General features: G+C 43.9%; 1 protein-coding gene across 2 annotated transcripts in view; it reads right to left on the reverse strand.

Moving 5' to 3' along the window:
* The window catches only part of LOC107375858 (A disintegrin and metalloproteinase with thrombospondin motifs 2), a 225,561-nt gene that overhangs the window by 47,789 nt on the left and 163,696 nt on the right, over nt 1–14,076 (reverse strand). For both annotated transcript variants that reach the window (XM_015944653.3, XM_015944642.3), the window contains exon 4: nt 7,868–8,073. In XM_015944653.3, the coding sequence (XP_015800139.3) occupies nt 7,868–8,073 (206 nt within the window). The remainder of the gene's footprint in view (nt 1–7,867; nt 8,074–14,076) is intronic.

A 14,076-nucleotide genomic window follows, 5' to 3' on the forward strand; every position in this document is an offset into this window, starting at 1 on the left:
AGGATGTTTGCAGACGCAAACGAAACTGTCAGCAAGGTAAAGAGAAACCTTTCCTGTGTTTTAAAAAAGAACCAAAAATGGAATTAGAAGCCAAACACAGAAAGAACAAACCAAAGATGTTTAGGGCTTCTTGCTGGACTTAAGTTATTACATATGCTTATATTAGAGCAGTGTGTTGCATTGCTACATCAAATTTATTTCTATAATATATTATAGTAATGTATGTGGTCTAAATGTATTCTGCAATGTGTTAGAACTGTCGTATTCTTGTAATGTAGAACAGTCACTGGTGTCGGTCTTCCTACAAATGCTCGGAAAAAAAATAGGCTACTTTGTGAAGGAATTAGGACATAATATATAATATAATATATAATATTATTCAATAATTAGCAAAAATCGCCAGGGGAAATGTGACAATATTCAATTTTTGTGATTTGTCCCACCACACACCGTTCAAACTGACTTACGGCACTGGGATGTTTGGAACTATCGAGAGCTCCATGAACCACGTGACCGAGAGTCGGCGAGTTCAAAGCGTGTCGTAACTCTCTTTCTACAGCTCTGGTCTGTACACAGCAGGTCTTTAATCCATAATCATCTGATGCAAAATCGATGATAACGTAGATGTTCATAAGAAGGGATTCTCTTAAATGTGCGAATGCATCTTTGAGACAGAATCCACTTTGAAGATGACAATAATCCATGTTAGAACTGTAATCTGGTCATATCAAATTTAAAACAGTCAAGGTATTAGTTGTTAATAATCTTTTTTAAATGACCTCAGAAGCTCTGAACTATGCCTTTAAATCCTCCTATAATGCCTCAGCAACATGACAAAGAATAATATTTGGAGGGGCAAAAATCTGTAAGATTTTTGATCCTTAGGAAATAATCCTGTTGGAGCTACGTCATCACTCCTTTCTGAATGTTCTGTCCCCACAATAGAATTGTTCTCCTTTTGTATTTAATGTGTTTATTTTTAAACCTTAAAATATGTCTAGATGTGAGAGCCACCCTGCTTTGCTTTTGTAGTGATAAGCCCCGCTTTAATCCCCTCCTCAGCTTCACCCGTTGACTCCATCATTGTGGTTAAAGCTAGCTAAATACCAAAGCAGGTGTTCTGCCTGGAATCACAATGCGCGTTATTCTTTTAGTGCATTTCCAAAAACAATATAAAAGTGCACTTTTGGACTGACTTGAAATAGGAATTAAGAGAGAAATGAGACTTACTTACATATATTTTTGCAGCAATACAGAAAGTGTTTTAAGGGATGTGTCTGCCACAAAGTCATTTACAATTACTTTTCATTTCATGCCAAATGTTCTTTTACCTGACGTGTCTGTTATAAACCTTTATTAACGCCAGCATTTTACTTAGAAAGTTTTTCCCCCAGATTATTGAGGATTTGTTGCTATAAACTACTGAAGCAGAGCTGCTGACAGCCCAAACAGAGAGAGAGAGGGAGAGAGAGAGAGAAAGAAAGAAAGAAAGAGAGAGAGAGAGAGAGAGAGAGAGAGAGAGAGAGAGAGAGAGAGAGAGAGAGAGAGCGCACACCCATCCTTAAGTGAGCAAAGCAAACTTTCAAGAAGAAAGTCGCCCAGATGCCACGCGTGGGAGGGAACCCTCTATTTATTTATTTCTGTTTATCTGCCTGTCAGTAATTTATTCCGAATGCACTGTTTAAAATACCCCCCCCCCCCCCCCCCCCCTTCATCTTTCTCTCCATCTCTTCCCCACAGATTAAAGGGGGGCTGTGACAGGGCTGCATATTCCCTTCTCCTATATTGTCTAACAAATATCTAAAAAGGATGACGGTGGCAATGGTTGTGTGTGTGTGTGTGTGTGTGTGTGTGTGTGTGTGTGTGTGTGTGTGTGTGTGTGTGTGTTGGGGATGTAAGGAGAGAGTGAAGAGAGGGAGTATGGCTGTTCTTGTTCTTTTTTGAGCGCTGAGCTGAGACAAAGAGGTGTGGTAGGATTTGTGCTCACACCTGCTTAACAGTCAGGGCTTGGTTCCTAGCGCAATACGAGTAGAAGCACACACACACACACACACGCACACACACACACACACACGCACACGCACACGCACACACACACACACACACACACACACACACACACACACACACACACACACACACACACACACACACACACACACACTTGTAACAACACCTGGAACCATAAGTGCTAAGTGTTATTGTGGCCTGGAGCACACTACCTGCTGTTTCTGCATCTTTCTCTCTCTCTCTCTCTCATGCTCACACACACACACACACACACACACACACACACACACACACACACACACACACACACACACACACACACACAATGAGTGATGACATGACACAAAGCGTGATGAAACGATATGTAGGAGCTCCCTTCAGTGCAGACAGCGCACCTTCTCACTTGCAAAGTGAACACCATCGACATATATATATATATGGACAATGGGTTTCCATATGCTCCAATAACACGTTTTTGAGGAGAAATGGGAGGTGGCTACCACCGCCATTTTGACCATGTCACAGGTTCCATCAAGCCCAGACAATTCCACAAAAGGGAAGAGAGGTGGAGCTGAGGGTAGGGCTGTAAGGCTGGGATCAAATGACGACACCCGGTCGAACTAGCTTCAAGCTAACCTGAAGCTAACCCACAGCTAATGCAGAGGTGGGAGCTAAGCTAATGGAGGTAGCTACCTAGCTACAACCGGAGCTAACTCTGTGGAACACCAGCGACCTGAAGCTCACACGGAGTTTGTGTGGAGGTTTGCGGCGCTTTTTCATGAAAACTATCTTTTTGTGAATAAAAAAGTATGAAATCGGTACGTTTATAAGTTATTTCATTAATGAAAATATATTTTGCTTTGAGCAAGTTTTCAATTTTTTTAACGTACCGTCTTTTCCGGACTATAAGTCGTTTCGGAGTATAAATCGCACCAGCCATAAAATGTATAATGAAGGAGAAAAAAACATATATAGGTCGCACTGGACTATAAGTCACATTTTGGGGGGAAATTTTATTATTTTTCTCACAAAATCTGAGACCAAGCGTTTCACATTGCAAGACAAGTACCAGTAACAATAACAGAATAAACAACGAGGTTGCAGCAGCGCGCCACGGTCTCCAGCAGAGGACGGCTGTGTTTGAAACCCTCCCAGCGGGACAGAGGAGCTCATTCCTGGGTCGGAGCCAGCTCGCAGCAGCGCGCCACGGGCTGTAGCAGGTGATGGTGGGGCAGAGGAGCTGAAGCCTTGGCCAGATCCAGCCCACAGCTGCGCACCACCGTCTCCAGTAGGTGATGGCTGTGTGTTTTTTGTTCCCTGCGGGTCAGGGGACCTCACTCCTGGGCCGGATCAGGTGCGTAACGGTGCGCCACAGGCTCCAGCAGGTGATAGCTGTGTGTTTTTTATTCCCAGCGGGACAGGGGAGCTCATTCCTGGTCTGGAGCCAGCCCACAGCAACGCGGTGTAGCCTACATAATTTGGTGTATAAGTCGCTCAAGAGTACAAGTCGGAGGACCGGCCAGACTATGAAAAAAAGTGCGACTTATAGTCCGGAAAATGCAGTAGTTATTAGTATTTGAGATAAATTAGCAGGCTAAATACATTTCATATATTTCTAAAACGTAATCCTTGTTTGTATCTTGTACAGCCAAGTAGCCTTTATTCTGGACTCAGTACAATTCACCAAAAGTAAAGAGACATTATACAGATGAAGTAAGCACAAGATAACTTACTGGAAGAAACAGAATTATTATCATGAGAACCAGAACAAGAGAGCCTGATAACAGTCATGTGAAAATAATAATTAAAAATGTGTAATAGAAATAAAAAATATATTAGAATTAGTGTAACTCACTGTGATCCAAACAATAAATAAGCCATAGCTGATTAGCAATCATGAAATGAGGTCTGGGAGTTTTTAAGTTTCATTCTTTTATTGCATTTTTTTCTTAGATCTGTTAAAAGGTCACCATGGCAGCCTGTGTGTCTCCAACGTTGCCTACACAAAGCAGCAAGTGTAAGTTCCAAGTACCTGTCTTGACCACTTCATGTATGGTTTTGTACTTTAAACAGCTAGGCCAAACCTGTTATTTTTTTCTCCATAGCCATTTGGATCATTGGAGACAGTTACGTGAGGCGTGGTGCCCAGAGAGCTGCAGAGACCCTCGGAGACAACCTTGACCTCCCTGACGTCTGTGTCTCCTGATTCGGTTGGGGCGGACTGAGGTGGAAAGACCTTCTCCCCTTCTTTTTCCACTCCCTGCGAGGAAGAGCAGCTCCTGATGTCCTTCTCATCCACTGCGGCGGCAATGACATGGGGGTGGTCAGCAGTGTGAAGCTGGTCAGCATGATGGAGGACCTGCACCGGCTTCACCTTCTACACCCTCAAATGATGATCATCAAGTCATTCATCACCCAAAGGTGTTGCTGGAGGGCAGGTGTAAAACCTGCTAAAATTGAGAAGGCCAGGAGGTTTGTCAACAGTGTTATGGCTACACTTATTTCTAGCTTAAATGGTGCCGTTGTTGTGCATCCTCACATCAAACATGACAGTACAGGGATATTTTTGTCAGACAAAGTTTATTTCACAAATAGGGGAAATAATATATATTTTTTAACTAATATTGGCAATTGTCTTAATGGCCAGCTCCAAAAGCAGTGAAAGACTTCCAGGTGGCAGTCTCAGTTTTCAGGCAAACAGGATAAACATATCCCTGACTGTTATAGCTAACACTGCTGACAACTCTGTTCTTCCTTCACAACCCAATGTTGCACTCACTCTGCAGCTCTCTGGGCCCCTTTTATTATTTTGCGTTTTTTTTAAATGTACTGATACTTTGTGTCCTGCTATTTTATAAAATGTGATGTAAAAAAATAAATGTTTTTGCTCAATTACTGGAATTTCTTTGGTTAACACCAAAAAGGACGGAAGAATCATTTATGCCAAGTTGTTTCTACAACAGGCCTGTTTTAAGTCCTACAGTTACTTAGCAGCCAATAGAAATGTGTTCTTTACTAACTTTACTTGGTTTAAAAATCTTACTAAAATAAACCTTAGAGGCTGCCGTATTGCAAAACCCTAATTTTTTACAGATAGATATTGGTGTGCAAAAAAAACCCCATAAACTTAAATAATTTGTCATTCTTTATTGAAAAACAACAAAATGCAGGTTCAGAAAGTGTGGGAAAATGATAATGTGAAAGTATTGCTCTTTAAATGTAATACTATTTATCTTTAAAAAGAAAAACTCTAAAAATGTCCTGTACAGCAACATGAAGAATGGTGGTCTGTCTGTCAGAATGTGCTGAACAGATTTGCTCTATCAAGAGGAGCCTTTTGTGTACGAGTTTATGTTATTGTAATATTGGTTTGGGTTATATATCGCCACATTAGCATGTAAATGCTGAACCAATCTGGAATAAAGAGGGTTGATAGAGGACAAACTAAATAAGAGAGAAATATAAAAACAACTAGGAAACAAACAGGACACAGGAATCACACAGCAATTCCACCTGAAACATCCATCCATCCATTTTCTGAACCCGCTTGTCCATGTAAGGGGGGGGGGGGGGGGGCATCTCCAGCGGCCAATGGGCAATCAGGAGGGTACACCCTAAACAGAGCGCCAGCCCATCGCAGGGCAACACAGAGACACACAGGACAAACAATCACACACACACACACACACACACACACACACACACACACACACACACACACACACACACACACACACACACACACACACACACACACAATTTAGACAGACCAATTAACCTAACATCATGTTTTTTTCATCCCATTACATAAAGTTACACATTGAAGACTGACAAAAAAAGAAATTTGTTTAGTGGAATAAATATCCATAGATTTATATGGAAATTAATAAAGTGATTGTTTCCCCATCTAAACAGCCCTAGTCACAGACAATTCAAGGGAGGGGGAAAATTTTTTTCTTGTTACACAGCAATGTAACATCTGTATATTACACAGCTAATGCTTCATTTTTTTCAATCTTAACCAAAATATGAAGTAATGTGTTTGTACCCTAGAGTCCGTGGTGAAGTGATGACTCTCAAAGTGTTCACTGCACAAGCGGGAGTGTGAATTGGGAGTCCAGCACTCTCTTCTTTGGTTGCTCACCCAAAGGTCAAGCCTCTCTGGATCACCTAGATGAAAACGTCATACAAAGAACTACTTAAGCATATGGGTTGAAAATACTTAATAGCTTATCCTGGCCTGTAGTAAAAGGTCTAAAATTAGGATAAAGAGTAATACAAAATGCATACTTTATACAAAATATATAAAACCAAACACTTGAGTCTATCATCTTATTGGCTAGGATATGAACCTTTTAATAATCAATTTTATTAACTAATTTCCATTTTATTAAACTGCACTAGTTCCCATGAGAACAGGGCACCCGGTCATGGCTCTTTGTGGACAAATTAGTTATTTAGTCGCTCCCCACCACCACTATTTAACAAATATGCCAAAAAAAAAAAAAACAAGCGAGTTTATCTGATGGCATACAGACTTCTGGAGACTAACATCAAGCACTATCAACCAACTCTCCGAGCTGCAGTATTTCTGTGGTCAGGTGTCTCTCTGAGTCCGAGAGCTCCACAAGTGGTCAGCCCACGCAGCAGACAGGCGGTCAGAGATGCGCCGGGCTGACCGCTGGGGAGAACCGGGTGGAAGGATGGAACACAGAAGTCTCCCTCCGAGAGCTCCACCAACATGTCAAATTTCCACCCATTTTTATGTTAAATGCACTGGGTTTTACACCCATTGAAATATACCCTACAAATTATTTTACCGTATTACATCTAAATTCCATGGTTATACAGTACATGTTAAAATGGTAGTTAGCTAGCTACTTTGATAAGCTCAGCTAGTGCAAAAGCGGCAGTGACCTAAAGTACATAAATATGATTTTACTTACCGAAAAAAATGAAGTGGAGACTCCTTGGACGTTCTATTAGTGCAATTAATACCACAGCAAGTCATTTTGTCCAACAATTGCACAAAAAATATCCAAAAAAGAATACACAAACGCTACAACTACTGGTCTAAGTTCAGAGACTAAAAATCGCGGAACAGTTTTCAGGCGAGGCCGAAGCTTAGACTGAGGCCTTTCCACGGAGCTAGCTCTGTGGTCACGTGGGTCTGATGCTCATTAATTATACAGAATTTTAGGCTTTTAATACACTTAAACAGAAGAGGGACAAAAAAAATTCATCCCCCTCAGAGTTGTCATGAGTGTAAACTAGATCAATTAAACCAAAAACATGTTTTGGTACCAGGCTGTAAACATGTTTATTTCTGCTGTGAAATTGGTATTTTTAACGTGGGAGTCAGTGAGGATTTGCTCGCTTCTGACACCAGCCCCCAGTGGATGAGGGTGGAACTGCAATTTATTTCACTTCCGCATTGGCCTCAATTTCAGACCCGCATTGTGGGGGCTTGGTGAACACACACACACACACACACACACACACACACACACACACACACACACACACACACACACACGCACACACACATTTTTACACAAAAGAAATCTCCTCATATTCAGATAGAGAAGAAAGGATTACCTGTGGCTGATTGCAGGTAAGCCTTTCACATGTAGGAGGGGGATTGAAATCTGACTCATAGTGGATGTGTGTGTGTGTGTGTGTGTGTGTGTGTGTTCCCCTTCTTCTTTTGACCTCGCTGTGACTTTTCTTATGACTAAAATGAAAAAAAAATCTCCTTTGATTTAATTTTTCGCAGCCGCAGGACAAGTTCAGGAACTTGTGAAAAGTCACCCGCTCATGATCTCTCAACTAAACCGACGTGTGTTTTGACACTTACAATGTTCATGAGTGTGAGAAGGTAGTTTTGCACGTGCTCCTTCCCGTGAAACTGGACCACAGAGTCATCCACGCCCAGCAGCACCTCGATGTTGTAGGCCCGGTCCAGACTCTGCCTGCGCACCCGTCCTGCCCGTGTGTTGTTGATGCTCTGCTCCACGCCGCGGTACAGAGACTCCAGGTCCATCAGGCCGCCCAGATCTGCACCTGAAGATAGAAAGTGTTTGTCATCCGTGAACTCCATTTGTGATGGACACGAAACACACCTGGATCTGTGTGAGCAGAATAAAACCAACACGACTTGTCACTCAGGTCTGATTCTGTGAGTTTTCATTTGATACAATGTGAGTTGATGTGATACTACAAAGAAAAAAAGTCTTACGCAATTTAAAAGACAAATTATGAATGGATCTGATAAAATTACTTACATTTATGACAACTGGCTCACAATTACAGGTAACAGAGAGAGGCAAGGTACAAAACCAGACAGTCAAAACACATCAGGCAGTAACTGTGTTTAAAACAGTAACTCAGCAAAAGGCGCCTTCGCTGTTATGAGTTATAAAAGTAAGTTAACCTTTTGCAAAGTGTTTTTATTGTCTTTCAATTATATTTAAAATCTTACAAATATTCATGGAACAATGTAAACAAAAAGGAACCTTGCTAGAAATGAAAAAGTCTTGCTTTGGTGAGGTTAAAGCTGTGAAACCAACAACAACAATACTCCTGATTAGTCAGTCCTGCTGAGTTATTGACCTATGGGGAGAAAAAAGTCCACCTTTAGATTAATCTAGATCAGAGTTAGATGATCCATGCGATCAAGATTAAGCAAACCATGTTGTACTGTGACTGAGTGTGTATTTATGGATGGATATGTCTCTGTTCACATTGCCAACATCAACATACAAAGAAGAACATCCTTAGGTTAGCTACAGGTTAACACAGAACTGCTCTGTGGTCATGTAAAGCTGATTTGTGTCTTGTATTGAAGGGATACTTGGCAGTTTTGCTTGCTTTTAGCACCCCCTAGTGTTATTAATTCTCTGTGGTTAAACAGAATATCTCCTCACTGTGTGTTGTTTTTTTAACACCTTAATCTAAATGCTGAAATGTCTTCATTAGTTTCTAGAGGAGTGATCCATCAGACTCCAGCTCCACCATGTCAGCTACACTCCACAGCGCCCTACACCAGTAGGGAGTGACCTGGCAACTCTAAAGTTGCAAGTGTGGCGCACTTTAAAAGTTTGGACATTGTGAGTCCTGCTGTAACACATGTGTAGCATGTTGATGTCCTAACACCTCCTCCCATGTGTAGTCCAGAACACCAGCTGACAGAACCGAGCATGTATGTCCTTTGTAACCATTGGTAACGGTGCGGCCATCCTTCACAGATCCTCTCCTAATCAACCAAATATTTCTGCTCCCATCTGAATAAAGGGAACAGATGGTGCTTGCTAAACACATGGATTGAGACAGCTCCTTCACACGGGGGCTGCCCGCTCTGCTCTTTCCTCAGCTTGCTATACACTTCTAAACAATGCAGATTCCAAAAGGAACTGACTTTACGGTCATTTGTCTTAATAATTTGAGTATTACTGCTGCGTATACTTTTATTAGAGTAACCCTCAGACTTTGTGAGCTTCCATTTAAGTAAAATTAAGCAATAAACATAAAAATATAGAATATGAATGATGAACTCTTCTGATCCAAGGTCGTCCTGATGTGTTATGATCGTACAGTGCCGGCGGATCGAACGCAGCACTGTCCTCGCTGACTTCAAGGCTTCCCACACCTAAGAGATGACACACAAACACAGCTCAGGGTGCTGCGTGTGTGTGTGTTAGCAGGTGTTAGTGTGTGAGCACTCTGTGAACAAACATTTCCGACTGGGCTATAAATCACTGTTCCAACAGGAGCTTTAATTTAGCTGAAGCTAGAGGGTGCAGGGCCGACCAACCGTGCTGTTTCTGACTGCCGAGCTTTATTTGGAGGCGTTCAGGAGTCAATTCAATGTGTGGAGACACGAGAGGGACATTTGGAACCACTGGGGTTTGACACCTTTAGTTGGAGCAAGTGTCAAAAGGAGCAAAACGAGCAAGATGCAAGAGGGAGACATGTGGAGGAGGATGGGGGAGAGAGGAAGAGATCCGCCACCTTGTCTCCCAATCAGCAAGGGGCATCTTGCTTCTTTCCCACTCCCTCTTATGCAACGTTTCCAAGACAACGGGCTCATGGGTAAAACAACAAACACGTGGTTAACGTTGGCTGCTGAGTTGCGAGCAGAACTAATCTGAAAGTCTGACTATTATCTCATATCTGCCCACATTCCAGCGAGTGAAAAAAAAAATAAATTAAACAGCAGAGAAACAGAACAACAGGAGGTGGGGGCAAAGAGAAACAGTGACATTCAGACACATCGCACTCAGACACATACAGACGCTCCTTCTCCTCGTTAGCACAGGACGCTGTATTTAAGGCAGTTTACAGAACTCATGGTCTGCCTCTAATTATAGCCGCCTCTAACGAGCCTGATGTCATAACGGCCCTATCCGCTTCACACACACACACACATATAAAGAAAGAAAGAGAGAGAGAGAGAGAGAGAGAGAGAGAGAGAGAGAGAGAGAGAGAGAGAGAGAGAGAGGGAAATGTGTTCATTTTAACTTCTTAACTCAGTACCTTAAAACACCAAAGGAGACAATCCAGCCACATTGTATAAATCAAGGCCACGGGTCTTTTCTAATCAGGAGAATGAAACTGACTCACAGCTGAGCGGTGAACAAGATCTGACTAAAGTGAGTGATGAAAGGTGTTTGATCAGGTATGACGCTTTCATTGTGTCTCTGTCCTTGCTTGCATTAGCAGGAACATTTTTGTATCTTTCCCTCTTGGTTCAGCCAGTTTCATTCAGGAAGAAAAAGAAAGTGTGGAGAAATGAGGCGCAGTAGAGACTGAGGGAGGTGAGAGGTAGAGTCTGAGGGGTGTGATGGATGAGAGATGGAGATGAGAGGAGCACAGAAGGACCTTGGGTGTTGTGAGTTTCCGCTTCAGGCTTGGTGTCTTCTGCAGCGGAGCGTCTGAGTCTTTTCTTCACAGCAAAAACTTACATCAGTCTCTGACACAAAGCTGGTTCCATCATCGTCATAAGCATGAAGTGCTTATCATCACTTTAAACACTTTTGTCCTGTTTTGAACCCCCCTCAGCCAGTGTTCAAGAGGGAGTTTTAAAAAAGTCTCAAATTATTTGCCCGCGCTCTGTATTTCCTTCCAGAAAACCTCTGTGTCTTTCTCGATAAAATGAGAATAAATTAAAAACAATTCAAGACATAATTAAGACACTCATGATTACATTTTGAGAAGAAAATCTGCACACAATTTTACAATGTACAATTTTTCTGTTCTGACAGGTTTAAAAGTGTCACAAATAACCAGCTCTTTAGTTTCTCTTCATTTACTGAATTTCTTTAGCCCGCCCCCACACACACACTTCACCCCATTTACACACCTCTCTTGCTTGCTTGGTGTTTTCATTCAGGTGGGGTGTGGAGTGTGGCCTTATTAGGAGACAAAGGTTCTTTGTCTTTCAACCTTTGCAAATGTCAAGAATGTCTGGTTGGCTGCTGAATACTGGGCGGAGGGTGGGGGGGTGGGGGGGTGGGGGTGGGGGGCATTTGAGAGAATAACAACGGTCTAACAAGAGAAGGAGAAAGGTGATGATGATTCAGGTCAAGCAAACAATTTGGTTTAGAGTGTGGTGAGGTGTGGGACCAGTGGTGCCCCAAAAATATTCGGGTGGGGGTGGGGATAGTAATTTGGGGTGGGGGGTGGGGGGGGGGGGGGGGGTTGTGTGGTAACTCTGGGAGAGTTTAGCATTTAGCTGAGCATTATTCCTCTTGTTTGCACAAACATTTCAGAAAAAATAAACACTTATTTAAATACATTTAATTTCAACATTTATTGTTTTACCATTTTATCCATCCATGCATCCATTCATTCATCCATTTTTGGCCGCTTTTCCTGGAGTCGGGTCACGGGGGCAGTAGCCTAAGCAGGGATGCCCAGACTTCCCTCTCCCCAGCCACTTGGACCAGCTCCTCCAGGGAATCCTAAGGTGTTTCCTGACCAGCCAACAGAGTCTCTCCAGGGTGTCCTGGGTCCTCCTTTAGGCCTTCTCCCGGTTGGATGTGCCCAGAAAACCTCACCAGGGAGGCATCCAGGTGGCATCCTTACCAGGACTCAGGATGCCTGAGCCACCTCAAATGGCTCCTCTCGATGTGGAGGAGCAGCTGGTCTACTCTGAGCCCCGCCTGGATGACTGAGCTTCTCACCCTGTCTCTAAGGGAGAGCCCAGCCACCCTGTGGAGAAAACTCATTTCGGCTACTTTTACCTACAATCTCATTCTTTCGGTCACTACCCAAAGCTCGTGACCATAGGTGAGGGTAGGAACGTAGATCGACCGGTAAATTGAGAGCTTTTCCTTCTGGCTCAGCTCTCTCTTCACCACGAGAGATCAATCCAATGCCCACAGTACTGCAGACGCAGCACCAATCTGCCTGTGGATCTCACACTCCATCTTTCCCTCACTCGTGAACAAGACCCCAAGATACTTTAACTTCACCACTAGTGGCAGAACCTCGTCCTTGACCCGGATAAGGCATTCTACGCTTTTCAAGACCATGGTCTCAGATTTAGAGGAGCTGATTCTCGTCTAAGCTGCTTCACACTCAGCTGCGAACCACTCCAATGAGTGCCGAAGATCACGTTCTGATGAAGCCAACAGGACCACATTATCTGCAAAAAGCAGAGACTCAATCCTTGGGCCACCAAAACACATTGGCTGCACCTAGAAATCCTGTCCATAAAGATTATGAATAGAATCAGTGACAAAGAGCCGCCTTGGCGAAGTCCAACTCTCCCCGGAAATGAGCTCAACTTACTGACTAAGTTCTGACACTGGCCATACAGGGACCTAACATCTTGTGTCAGAAGGCCTGGCACTCCATACTCCCGAAGTACCCCCCACTGGCCTCCCCGAGGGACGCAGTCAAATGCCTTTTCCAAATCCACAAAACACATGTAGACTGGTTGGGCAAACTCCCACGCACCCTCCAGGACCCTCCTAAGTGTATAGAGCTGGTCCAGTGTTCCACGGCCAGAATGAAAATGACATTGCTCCTCATGAATCCGAGGTTCATCAATCTGCTGGTCCCTCCTCTCCAGAACCCCTGAATATACTTTACTAGGGAGGCTCAGGAGTGTGATCCCCCTGAAGTTGGAACACACCCTGCGGTCCCCCTTTTTAAATAAGGGGACCACCACCCCAGTCTGCCAATCTAGTGGAACTGCCCCCGATGGCCATGCGGCATTGCAGATCCACGTCAGCCAACACAGCCCTATAACATCCAGAGCTTTAAGGAACTCTGGGCGGATCTCATCCACCCCCCAGACCCTTGCCACCGAGGAGCTTTTTGACTACCTTTGTGACCTCAGCACCAGAGATTAGTGAGTCCAACCCAAAGTCCCTGGACTCTGCTTCCTCACTGGAAGATGTGCCGGTGGGATTGAGGAGGTCTTAGAAGTATTCTGCCTACCGATCTAAAATGCCCTGAGTCGAAGTTGGCAGCACACCGTCTCCACTAGTGTTGGTAGCACACTGCTTTCCCCTCCTGAGGCACCGGATGGTGGACCAGAATCTCCTCGAAGCCATAAAAAGTCTTGCTCCATGGTCTCACCGAACTCCTCCCATGCCTGGGTTTCTGCATCTGTGACCATTCGGGCCACATTCCACTTGGACTACCGGTACCCACCAGCTGCCTCTGTAGTCCCACAGGCCAAACATACCCTATTGGACTGTTTCTTCAGCTTGACGGCATGCCTAACCGTTGGTGTCTACCAGCGGCTTTGGGTATTGCCACCACGACAGGCACTGACAACCCTGTGGCCGCAGCTCTGGTCGGCCACCTCAACAATGGAAGCGCAAAACTGGGCTCACTCGAACTCAATGTCCCCCCTCCCCTGGAACATTTTGGAAGTTTTGTTGGAGGTGAGAATCGAAAATTCTTTTGACAGGAGACTCTGCCAGACGTTCCCAGCAGACCCTCACAATACATTTTGGGCCTGCCAGGTTTGATTGGCATCTTCCCCCACCATCGAAGCCAACTCACCACCAGGTAGATGTCAGTTGATAGCTCCACCCCTCTCTTCACCTG

The sequence above is a fragment of the Nothobranchius furzeri genome, chromosome 1 (assembly GCF_043380555.1).
Source record: "Nothobranchius furzeri strain GRZ-AD chromosome 1, NfurGRZ-RIMD1, whole genome shotgun sequence".
Classification (NCBI taxonomy): domain Eukaryota; kingdom Metazoa; phylum Chordata; class Actinopteri; order Cyprinodontiformes; family Nothobranchiidae; genus Nothobranchius; species Nothobranchius furzeri.